At 40.7% G+C, this 12894-nt stretch overlaps 1 protein-coding gene across 2 annotated transcripts in view; it reads left to right on the top strand.

Annotated features, from left to right (window-relative positions):
• Window positions 1–12894, top strand: part of mmp16a (matrix metallopeptidase 16a (membrane-inserted)) — an 82556-nt gene that overhangs the window by 52007 nt on the left and 17655 nt on the right. For both annotated transcript variants that reach the window (XM_028005060.1, XM_028005061.1), the window contains 2 exons: window positions 3096–3257; window positions 8937–9154. In XM_028005060.1, coding sequence (XP_027860861.1) covers window positions 3096–3257; window positions 8937–9154 — 380 coding nt within the window. The remainder of the gene's footprint in view (window positions 1–3095; window positions 3258–8936; window positions 9155–12894) is intronic.

The raw sequence follows: 12894 nt of genomic DNA on the forward strand, positions 1-12894 counted from the left end.
CCATCTTCTGCGATCTGCGGCAACACGGGAACCTCGCACAAGATAAATCGAGCCGAGCCTTATCATTTTCCTCTTCTCGGCTTGTTCAGGTTTTCACCCACTTCTCCTCACATAGCCGTCACTCCCAATGCCCTTTAGACTTAGTGTACGCCACATGCTTTTTTTGTATCTCTTAGTTCATCTGCTCCAGAATCTTTTTCTCCCACTTATCTGCTTCTGCATCCCAAACTTTTCCTCCTGTTTTATCCCTTTTGTTTACAGTCCCCTCGCTCTTTGTGTCTTTCATCTTCCTTCATCCGCCTCGTCTTCCACCCACCCTTCTGTGCTCGTCACGTCCATGTAGTAAACCCACCAGTCGATAATTAGTTGTACTTATGGCCCCGGGGGGCCGACGTGACAACCTGTCTATTCTTTGAGCTACGCAAGTGAGTGAAACACAGCGACAAAGCCGACCTCAAAGCTGACCCGCTAGACGTCAAGGCTGACAGGAGGCTGAGATGGAGAACGACAGAGGCAGGCCATCAATCTGTTTGGACCACTGATGTGACCTGAGCCAGTGTAGAATCAGACTTTACAGTGTTGGCATGTGTACTCCGTTGATTTAAAAAAATTAAATAAATAAAAATTGTGACTAACAGCAAGTCTTATTCATGGCTTTTTCAGCCCTGCTCATTCATAATCGTACTGTGTGTTGGCAATTTAAATTAAAACTGTATGACATTATCCTATTTACGATGGAGCGTTCAGGCTGTACCAAGAGAAAAATGAAATAGAATAAAATTACAAGAATAAAGTCTTACATTTCGAGAAGTGTAAGACTTTATTATGAGAATAGTCATATGACAACGTAGTCTAAATAATATGAGACTGAAGTCGTAGTATTATGAGAATAAAGTCAGTGTTTTCAGAATAAAGTCATAATATTACAAGAGTAAAGACTAAAAATGAATGTTATTTATTTTTTTATTTTCTTTGCACGGCTCTAATACACTGTCATGCTTTATGCTTGTATTTAAAGCATCAATTATTCTTCTATTATTATTCCATAGTAAATGTGCCTTAATTAATGTGTTTTCTGCCATTCTGCTTTTTTTTTTTCTAAATTGAAAAATATCCCATCTATCTGAGTTTGAAAAACAAAAGCATGTTTTCACTGTGAAAGAATCCAGGACATCATTTAAGACTGCACATTTACCCCGTTGTTTTTCTTTTTCTTTTTGTCACTTTACAAAATCTCCTCCTAAATGTTTTACTTCTGTCTCACCAGGACTTGATTACATCTGCCAGTGTTTTGAGGCTAATGTATCTGTTTTGCTTCACAGTCACTGGTGATTAAGTGAGCCAGTCATCTGTCTCAGTGTACTCGCTACGAATGACAGTTTCTCTGTGAGACGCATGTCTGCTTTCCTGCTCCCCCAGATTAAAAGTCGCTTCCTTTCTTTGTTTGATTTAAACCACATCTCCAGATGCTTGTTCGATATTACAAGCTTGTGTAAATGTTCTGTCGTCATCTGAGGACTTTTTTTTTGACTGTCAAAGACATCAAGCCTGTAAAAACTCGCTGACATTTATGGAGTCCGGTATCACTCAGAGCCTCCCAATTAGAGCCATTTGCGTGAGCCGGCCCGGTTCGTAAATTCTGTACCTGCTTGGAAGTGATGTGAACCGGTGGGTCCGTCCGCTGATGTGTTATTCATGTGACAGATTTGCAGCTGATAAGTGCCCCGCTTTACTGGGAATTGTCGTAAATAAGTGATGCTCCTTTCCATTCCTGTCGAATGTGATAAGAAAGACGGAGGAGGGTGAGACGCAGGCGAGGTGGGAGTCAGGAGAGCGCTGATGGGGCAACATGTTTGAAAGTTCAATCAAATTTCCACACTCAACCGTCACGGTTCTGAATTTTACAATAAGGGATGCGAGATGGAAACAAGTGACTATAGGGCACATCTGAATGTTGTTTTTAAAGTTCGAAAAGAAAAATAGAGTGTACCTAAATAGGCCTCACTGGTCTATAAGCTGCAGTAGTCTATGTTGTAGCATAGGATATTTACACAGAACATTTTTAACTTTAATGAAATGTGTAGCAAAAATTCTTCTTTTTTTTTTCAAACAGTGCCTGTAACAAGAGCACTTCATGAGAAAAAATGCAGTAGCCAAGCAGAAAAAGTAATTTCTTTATCTTTGCTATCATTCCTTTTATCTTCCTCCTCCGCACTAAAACCAGTAAGTTTATCTTCTTCGATATCAAAATTGAACAACCTCACACTTCCTCACCCCTTCTTTCGTTGTCGTTCTCAGTGTCGCTTTTGTCTCTTTTGTAAACATTCGTTTATTAGCCGCTTCAATGTTTGACTCACCGTGCTCCAAGCGTGTTAAAAAAACAGCGACTTATTTTCCGGAAGTTATGGTACTCTTATACCCCTAAAACGAATCTAGCTTAATGGTTGTATTTACCAGCCGAATTATTAAATATGCTAAGCTACGCTTCTATGGGTAACTGGATTTTAGTGGTTTAAGAATAAGTGTTGTCAAATATAAATAAATTACACTTTTGTAAAAAACAAAATATTGTCTTGTGTTGATCTATTGCTTTAATGGATACTGTCTCAAAAGGTCGTCCTCTTACCTGTGTTTAAGGGTAAGTAAAGCGCTTCCTTTTGCCAGTAAAGGCGAGTTTATGCATATATTCATATATGGCTAATAAAGGTTTAGGATATCAGTGCAGTGAAAATACAGCATCTGTCCTTGGTCACTTTAGAGCCATACAGGGACTGTGTTACTTTCTAAATGTGAAATACCCAAAACTATTACTGTTATAGCATCTATTTTTTTTCAATAGTCAATACTGCACTTGGAAAAGTTGGCTGTATTTCCACCAGCTACTCCAGCACTGCCAACCGGAACAGGTGCAAACTGACAAGCTGCAAGGTGACCAAAAAAGAGCTTAGCCAAGATTTTTTATTCATCTCTGTTTGCTTGTGAGGGACATACGATGCTACAAAACAGTTCACTGCCAGCAGCAGCCAAAAGCAGCGCTGAACACGGTAGCTGCTCCCTCCGCTCTGCTCACTCCCTCCTCGTCTCTCTGTTCCCAGGTAACGATTTGTTCCTGGTGGCCGTCCACGAGCTCGGCCACGCACTGGGCCTGGAGCACTCCAACGATCCCACGGCCATCATGGCGCCGTTCTACCAGTATATGGACACGGACAACTTCAAGCTGCCCATGGACGACCTGATGGGAATCCAGAAGATTTACGGTAAGGGTTGAAACTGTATCTATATTTTTGATCTGCTTTATGAGGGTGTAGGTGTGTGATGACGCGTTGAATTGAAAAACTTGGCAAACATAAGGGAGCCAACAGCATATACTGATGTCATGATTTCTCTCCAAACGCCTTAGATTGAGAGATGTGTTTTAAATCTTGTTGATTCAACCTCTTTCATTCATGTCTGCAAACCGTTAATCCTTGAAGACTTGTGTGATAAGTAAAAGTTCTGCTTGACATGACTTGGTTTGCTTGGATGAAATCCCTGAGTGAACCCATCTCTTATCAACGCTTGTTTATTCCACTATCTGGATGTTGGTATCCAGATGGTTCAGGGCTCCATATACGCTGAGGCCAGAGCTAACAGAGACGCCATTGTTGGAATATTAGATTTGTCCACTGTAATTCAATTCAACTCTAAATTTGCATCGATTACAGTCTATTTTAGAGACAAGATGAATTCAGTTAAAAAACAGTGGCAAGCTAGTTCTTCATGGGCAGCCTCTCTCTCTCTTTCACTCTGACAAGGAGTGTGACGATACTTGTGGCTCATGAAGCAAGTATCGTCTCAATGCTAGCTTCCAAGAATGAGATGAGGCTGCAAATTGGTGGAAAAACTAAGAGTCCCCTTTTGTTTGGTTCCATAAATGTGTTTTAGAAAATAGTTAATCAGTTTGCAGTAATTCAGTCCAGGTCTTAAGAGTCCATATATTAAGGTTTTCATACTCGTCTAATCCCGAAGCGGTCCTGATGCCAAAAAAAAAGGCATTGAGAATGCTCAGTTCTGTTTTCACAGGGAGAATAAAGATTTTGTAAATCCCACGTTGCCTTTTAAAGATCCTTTAGTTAGTGCAGCATTATGCAGTTCAGTCTAGTTGCTCATTTTCTCTACCTGCTGTAGCATCGGGTGACTGGTCGAAGGATTGGGTTTGTCAATTCGGGGTGGCCAATTAACCTAACATGCGGACGGTGAGAGAAAGCCAGAGAACCTTCAGAGAACCCACACCTGGACTGGTGCAACATGGCAACTTCATCCAGAAAGTCCCTGGCTCGCAATCACACAGTCATTTTTGGAGGCTACAATCCGTAAACTTGCTTCTTATGGTGTATTCACATCAACCCTTTTTAGTCCACTTTAATCAAGCTCTAGTCCATTTGCCTGGAAAGTCTCTTGAACAGGTTTTACAATTAGTTTGGATCATTTGGCACAGTGGAGTGTGGAAGTGAACCACACCATTTGAAACTGTAACAGATGTTGCAGTTTTGGTCCTCAGTCGAACCAAGTCTACTGGACCATCAGGTGTGAAAACACTCTTAATGCTTAAGTAAGGTTGCTAGGTTTCAACCATTAGATCTGAAAATCTCTTCACATACAAGTTACATCAAGCACAAAGATCTACCTTTAAGACCACTGTCTGCTTCATCACTGCAGCCCCTACTCTACACATTCTTGGCTGACACCCGTTTTGAATTGACAGAGTGATTGCAGAGACTTTTGTCTTGTCATAAAGCTCACAGAGCTGCAGGGCAGAAGTGTGAAATTCAATTAAACGGTGAAGGATTTATGTAAGAACCAGCAAAGTTCCTAATTTAGGATTGTAACATATACATTTTTTTCTATTACTGTTAATTATTCCGAATGCTGAAGCCGTCTCGACCGCCAATCTGTCTGACTTGTGGAGCTGATGGAAAGTGATGGTGTTGAGTTTCAGCTGTCGTTGTTGTAAACTAGTCCCACTCCACTGAGACGACTCAGTGGACACACACGCACACACTCACGGAAAACAACCTGCCATCTGCCTACATGGTCAGGGCACGTCCCTGTGGGAATGACAGACCCGGGCAAGCGATCAAATCTCTCCTCATCCCTCTCATGTTTTACTTGTCTCTTCTCCTCCCTCCTCCTCCGTTCTTCCAAGAGTTGAAGGGCAGGATGAGTGATGGCATCTCCTCTCCGCCTTGTTTCTACCTTGCTGCAGATGGCCCACTTCTTTTCTGCCTCATGGCAACACCAATTTAACTCACGGAACAAAACAGGAACAAGGTGCAACGATGGATTACAAATAGAAGTCTTGACTAGGTGAAGGCAGTCCAAATGAAGACAGCGCAATGGAGTGAGGCAGTGACCGGTCTTTACGAGGGGTTTAGGACTTTTATTTGTAGTCCGTCGGAGTGTCGAGGGGGAAACAAGAAACTCTGGGAATACAACTTTTGACACCGGTTAGATTTGCCCAACGGTGAGGAGAGACTTTAATATTCCAGAGCTGATGTCTACTCTCTCGGGAAGAAATGCCTCTCGGTTGTTTTTGTTCTCCAGATAATTTATATTCCTCTTACAATCTTCAATGAAGATAAGACCTCGTAGAATGAATGTCGAACTTGAATCACTATCGTAGATCATATGAAGATCTAAAGCAAAATTATTTCCTACTTTTAATTCATGGACAGTTAATGTTTTTCTCAATTGGCTTTGAAGATAATGACTTCCTGTCCTGTAGAGACAATTCTTGCTCATATCCTGTGTACAAAGGCATGCTTGAGTTCACCGAGGATACACCAAGATGTTACCAAATTAGGAACTGGATCAATGTTCGTCTCAATTCCTAGTGAATCACAAGTTTTGAGTTTGGGATCATAGTATTTTATGTGCATTTCCTTTTATTCACCGATCACAACATCTTGTAAGATGAGATTTTGTGATATTAAAATGGCTTCTCAAAGATTTGTGATTTAAGCTTTATATCCTACATCTTTGTCTGAAACTCATCTTTTGATTTAGGGCAAGAAGCAGTAAATTAGGTATGATTAATACATTGTATATTGTGAATAAAAGGCAAGTTTTCATTTGAATATATTGATAACTTCTAACTATTTTTCAGACCTTAACATTTCTTTTAGATTGTTACTTTGCTGATTTTGCTATTTTTCTGTCATAAGTTTTATGATGGCAGTAAATTGTAAATACGCTACGTTTATGCTTTGATATATGAATCAATGTGATATTCTGTTATGTTTTAGAGTCCAGTTTTACCAGAGACTGTACCTGTAAAATGTAAGGGGTACAATGTATTTGACCCCTTATGGGGTGAAAACCAAGGATCCAACTGGGCCATTTTAGCCACTTTTCACTAGTCAACATTCTAACCTTTGTTAATGCTAATGGCACACGGTTTTCCAAAGGTTAATGGTTTTGATCAAGATTAAAACTGCCACATTCCCAGTTTAAACGTAACTAGTACAGTGCTGATTAAAATATGTATGCTTTTAAAGTGAAAAAACCGTATTGTGTTCATTTTCTGCAGGGATACATTTGGATCTGAAGTCTGAATGTTTGTAGTGTGTTTTTCTACACTACAGTCATCACTACAGTCATTGTTCGTTATGCTTCTAGTGCAATGTACTATTTTCTTAGTCGCACATTAACATCTTTCCATTCGTTTATTTAGCCTCGCAAATACGCTATATCCAAACATATTTCACAGATTGCCAGTGTAATCTGTGTGTAAGCTACCCGAGTTCACAGATCAGATTCCTGTCTTCTGTTTCCGTGTGTGATCGGTGAATCAGCCGCTGCTCTGCGCCAACATGTTGTTGTGTGTGCATATTTGCGAGTTTTATCGACATGACTATCGACATGTCATGCTTCCATGACTGCGCAGCACTCTGGCTCCACTAATCTAGGGATGTGTTTCAGGGGATTTGACTCAGTCGGTGAACAGAATCGGTATCATGTGAATCAGCTGATGAGTTTTGCCGACTGGACAGGATCTTAATCCAGCGAGATTAATGCTTCACCCATTTTTTAGTTTGTCCCACGATTCATCTAGTCCGACTTTTCTTGGTGTCAGAAGTACGTTAAGTCGATTCTTTACTTTTCCAAAACAGCGATTTAAGCCGTTTGGGGGCGTTTTCAGGACGGGGTCGTTTGTCACATTTGCATCTTTCGTATCGCGGTTGTCTATTCCCGCATGGTGCCCCACGTGACCCCAATCAACACATGGTAACTCATATCCTCACAGTTACAGTGTGTTATTCACGCATCATCATTTGCTCAATTATTCATCCGCACGACCCACTTGTTTGCGGTCCTTCGGCCTCCTTCTCCTCTCTCTGTTTTTCCCATGAACGCGTCGCACTCCTTCTCTCATGTACCTCATCAATGTTGAATGGCACTCAGCCGTGTTCAGGCATCCAGCGAGGAAAAAGTAATATTTTTTTCATCTCTACCCATCACAGAGAATGCTTCCCAGAAGAGGAAAGCTCAAGAAAACCTAGTTTGAAACTGATTTTAATTGGCACATCCAGTTTTGGCTACGTTTAATGGCGACCCCTTGTAATGGTGTCTGACTTGCATTGTTTTATTTTTTTGGCAGTGATATAACCTCACTCAGAAAAACAATGTAACCTTCATTTTTCTGCATGTTTTCAGTGAGAAAAGAAATCCCAAAATAATAAGTTTAGAGTATTAGATCTGCTCGCTTTTGGTGTTGGATCTTATGGTGACTGGATTTGAAACCATCTTGTGTCTCATCTGACTAAAACAAACTTCATAATTACCTTACATTTATAAAAATGTTCTGCAACTTCCAGACATCTGTTTAGCATGTCATAAAGATGGTTAAAGTTGCAAGCACTACTTTATAACATACTGAACTTGTTGTGTGTTACCCCTTTACAGTTTTATGTTAAAAACTAAAGAAAAAATTTCAAGTATGAAAGATTTTAAAAAAAGGTATAAATATGTTCATATCACTTAATGATAGCATCCCGATCATTGTGTGGCGTGGTACGACAGAGTTTAGATCGAGCCTAAAAATTCCAATCCTACTCGACCCAACAGATTAACTTTAGTTATAGGCCCGAGCCAAGACAATAATTTTATTTTTAGACCATCATTTAAGTATTTTTAGCTTTTGCTTAACATCTTCCAGCTCCATCTTGTCGTTTGTTCTAAGTGCAGGGTGAGTCAAGTACAAATCATCTGGGATGAGCGGTTGATAGGAGCGGTGCAGGGTGCATTGCGCTGTGCTTGTTACAGTCCAACTCATTTCTGCACCCTTCTTATTTTATTTCCTCAACAGGTTAAGCTATCTGCTCCTGTATTTGTGTTAGAAAAATGTTAACATATCTTCATGTCATTTGGTTTTCTCTGTGCTGCATGTATTTGCAAGCTTATCAAACGCCTCAGAAGCCCGAGGTTTGGGACATAAATCTAAACTCTACGGTTCGATAAATGTTGGTTCTCGTCCAACCCAGTGGCCGTCATGTTTGTGTCCTAAAGGGAAACAGAAAGATGAATTATGAATGAGAAAATGTTATATACACAGAGATGAACCCCCAAAAAGTTTGGAATTCCTTTCAAAAAATTGTAATTGATATTTATTAAAAAAAAGAATTTCTAAGGTATAGTTAATTGTGCCACGTGAAATCCTGATAGAAACAATAATTATACATTTCTTTTGCACCATTGAGAGATGAAATATTTATAATGTCTCTACACCATGGGAATATGTTGACTTTACATTCATAACCCTGTTAAGGTGGGATTTATTACGTCAATTTCTCCCCACTCCCCTCCACCATAGCTTGTCAAAAAAAGTGGTAAAAACAACATTCTGCAGATTAAAAGTGTGACGACAAGTGAGATTTCTTTTCTCCGTCTTTCCCCAGGGCCCCCTGATAGGAACCCCCAGCCCACCAAGCCTCTGCCCACGGCGCCCCCGCCGCGCTCAAATCCTCCCTCGGATCCCCGCAAACCAGACAGGCAGACGCGACCTCCGAGGCTGCCCCCAGGAGACAGGCCGTCCCACCCCAACGCCATACCGAACATCTGCGACGGAGGCTTCAACACGGTGGCCATATTGAGGAGGGAGATGTTCGTCTTCAAGGTAAACGGAGAGTCTGTTGTGTCAAAACAAACCCGGGGCCTTCTTCGCTCACTTCGAACCTCGCAGCTGTTTTCCTTTTACCCGTCGTCTGAGTCTCTCAGCGATAAGAGCGATCACACGGCCCTGCACGCCTCGAGGTAGACTTCTTCTCCCTGACTTTTCTGGCGAAAAATGTATCAGTTGTTGCCTGAAACAACCACAACAGATTTAACGCAGAACCATTTGAATGGTCTGTCAGTTTGAGGTTTGCCTGGAAAAGAACAGATTCTGCCGACTGGAGGCGAATAAAGAATGGATCATTAAGAGCTTGGAGGGCTGCATAAATACACACTGGGTGGGATTTATTTCTGCTAATCTGCTTCAGATTTAGCCTGGGCAGGTAATATCAAACATTTGGTGGAAAGTTGGCTGGCAGTTCTTGTATAAAAATGGTGAAAGCTACTAACATAGGACGCTTTTCTCTCCTGTTGGGGCTCTTTGGAGGCTATCCGTGGCACCAGTGTTTAGAAATTTGGATAAAGTGGAAATTTGACCAAAACCAAATGCAAACACATGAACAGTGCTGTGCTTTCGCCCCAGTGAGTGAGAAAAAAAAACATTCATCCTTGATGGAAGCCGGTGAAGACAAGGCATTGAAACACATTCTAACCTTAAGACCAGCACAAAGTTGTCTTGTGTGAGTCTCACCGAGTGGAGATGTTGTGATCTTACTTTATGTGAGAGTGAATTTGTCGAGCAGATATAAATAGATTCCATTCACTGGTTAAATAGGAGGCTTGTGGAACGGAGGCTTGGAAAACCCTCTTTGTGTGTTTGCTCTCCAGACACCAAGGTTTTCATTTCAACTCTCCGAATGAGATAAATCTGGCTGTGAGACGGAGCTGGTAGACTCAAAGCCCAGATTGTGTTTATTATTTTTTTCATTATAGCCTAAAGTCTCTCCCTGCCTCTTTCACATGATGTTCGCAGGCTATAGTGCCTCCGAGGGCAGGCGCCCGATCTGATAAAGTGATGAGGATCATGGGATTTATTCATCTCGAGACAGAGACAATGTTCAGCCATCTTCAGGCGATTTTGAGTTTAGGAAGTCAAGAAGACGGTCTTAAAAAAATTAGTAAAATTAAAGATGAAACGATCACAGTTCTGCGGGCCAATTCTGATCAGATCACTCTAAACTTAATACCTATTTGGCCAATTTCAAGCGTGAATTTGTGCCAGTGTGATATTCTCAGGGCATGGAAACATCGTCTAAACAAGGAAATAATTTTAAAGTAGCATGATAGAATACAAACACAAAATTTTACCAAGTATTTCTGGTCTAGTTTCTAGTGCCAATACCTTAGAGGCAAAACTAACTTACAAATAACCTGTCAGCAAGATGTAGGAGCTTGTTTTAAGTCAATAACTCCTTAATATTGATGAAAAAGTGCTAGTTCCGCTGGCAAATTATTTCACTTATAAGAAAACATTTTTCCCTTGATACAAGTGAAATAATCTGTCAGTGGAACTGACTCATCAATATTAAGAAATTATTGACTTAGGAACGAGCTCCTATGATGATGAGAAGTTACTTGTAAGTTAGTCGCATCTTATTTCAAGTGTACTAAGATATTTGCACTAGAAATTAGACAAAAAAATACTAAAAAAAACCCTAAAATCTCCAGACAATAGTAAAGTTTGGGCTGTTAAAAGAATCCCATTTTTACAGTCCATTTTAAAAGTTAGATGAAACTTAACTCGAATATAAAAAAGCAGATTTTGCTTTGGAGTCTTTGCTTTTTTCTGGTTCTCAACCTTTTTACCTACCCACAGTTGTAGTATCACAATTTTTTAAGACCTTCATCATTATACAGTAAACTGGAAATTCACCATTCAATCAGCCAAGGACTGAAGTTGGCCAATATTTTCTTGATTGTCTTGGATCAGTGATTGGCAGCAGAAACACCTTTTTATATTTGAATACAAAAGTTATTTTCAGGCCAGAAAAACCTTGATTTGTGTTTCAAATAGTAACCCAAGTATTTAAAAATAAGATTTTTTTGTGTGTAAAAGATCTCAACGTGAATGTTGTACAGAAGCTCAGCCTTTACCGTATGGATGAGAGGGGCATGTGGATGTGGAAAGTGCCGAAAAAACCCGCCCTTCAGGCATTTACAGCTGCAAATGTCAGCAAACCAGTTTCGGACCGAGTTGTCGAAACTGCTTGGCTCACGTTTCTCACAGCTCCAAATGCTTCCGCAGCACCAGCTCACGTTTTTCCAAAGGTCCAAACAAAATCCTCGCGAAAACGCTGGAAGACGGCGATGATTTGTTGCAGGACTCTCGTAAACGAAGCTGTAAAGCTCCGCCACCTTTACCTCATTAGGACCACCAACAGCATTAAGACTCGGTCATTTGCTCACCTGTTTAGCGTAATCCCCGTCTCAGAACGTCAAGCGATATTTCCAAGCACAAAAACCGACAAAGGAGTTTGACTTGGATTCAAAATGTTAGTTCGTTCCCCCCCGGAGGAACAGGTGGTTCTTATATTTCTCCTTCCTCGGTGAAAGTGTGGCCAGGTTTCTCCGAAATGACTGACGTATCGTGTTAACACCTTTTTCCCCCCCTCGCACAGGAAGCGGTCCAACTATAAAGAAGTTTATCTGGATTCATAATTAGAGTTGTTTGCATTACTCCAGACCCTGATAAATTTCCCTTCAGAACTCGCCAAAGCCTACAAATGAGACATAAAGACCAGCTTAAACTGATGGCTTACATTTCAGAAATGATGTGCAGTCTCGTGTTTGCTTATCCTGTGTTGCTTTGCTGTCATTTATAACAGCAATTTCCTCAGTGCTTGGTCGGGTCCATGAATTATACGCTTGGTTTTGTTGGTTTTGCGAGCCATTTGGCCTGCGCCACTCGGCTTTACTCACCATCCTACTTGATTGTTTTATAAGACTGGATTGCGGTCTCCGCCAAGTCATTACAGCAGAGATCTTAGCAGTAGGTGCAGACTGCAGATGCTTGGGAACTTTTAGAGTTCATCTGGTGCAAATACTCTGAAAGCTGCAAAGCTTCTTTTTTATAGGCAAAAAAACTGCTTTTTGTAGGAAAAGAAATGCAACTTTTTCACTCAAGTTGACATGTATTGTGCTTTCACTTCCACTCTGACCTTCTGCATGTATAAGTCATGTCAGACATGTTTTATTAGGAGGATGTATGAGTTGCAGCTTCATTTAAATGTGCACAACTGCATTTTGAGAAGAACAAGCTAGGCAAAAATAAAAAAATGAAAATTTCCCCCACGCTTAAAGAAGAGCTTCGTTCGCAGTGTAGCTCTAATGAACACAGCCGTATTGACTCATAACTGTGGGTGTTATTTTCACTTGATTGTTTTCTCTCTTTGAACGCACATCAGAGCCTATTAACATTACAGTCATTTACACATAAATAGAACATTTCCTCTTAATGTGCCAGGATAATAGCTGTATGTACTTTAGAATGATGAGCCAGTTTTCCCTCTGCTCCAACATTTGAACCTCGCAGTGTTAGAAATATCAGTGCACTATACCTGCGTACTATATCAGCGCACTATACTGCCTCAGGTGCAGGTATCGGCACACTATACCTGCAGCTGAGGCGGCCCCTCAGCCGCCTCAGGTACGGAGATAGGGATACTGGAGGACACAAATATTTTTTGCCTAAAAAATATTTAGGCAACATTTTTGCCTAAATACTCAAATGATCCACATGTGGAA

This window comes from Xiphophorus couchianus, chromosome 21, assembly GCF_001444195.1.
Source record: "Xiphophorus couchianus chromosome 21, X_couchianus-1.0, whole genome shotgun sequence".
NCBI classification, from domain to species: domain Eukaryota; kingdom Metazoa; phylum Chordata; class Actinopteri; order Cyprinodontiformes; family Poeciliidae; genus Xiphophorus; species Xiphophorus couchianus.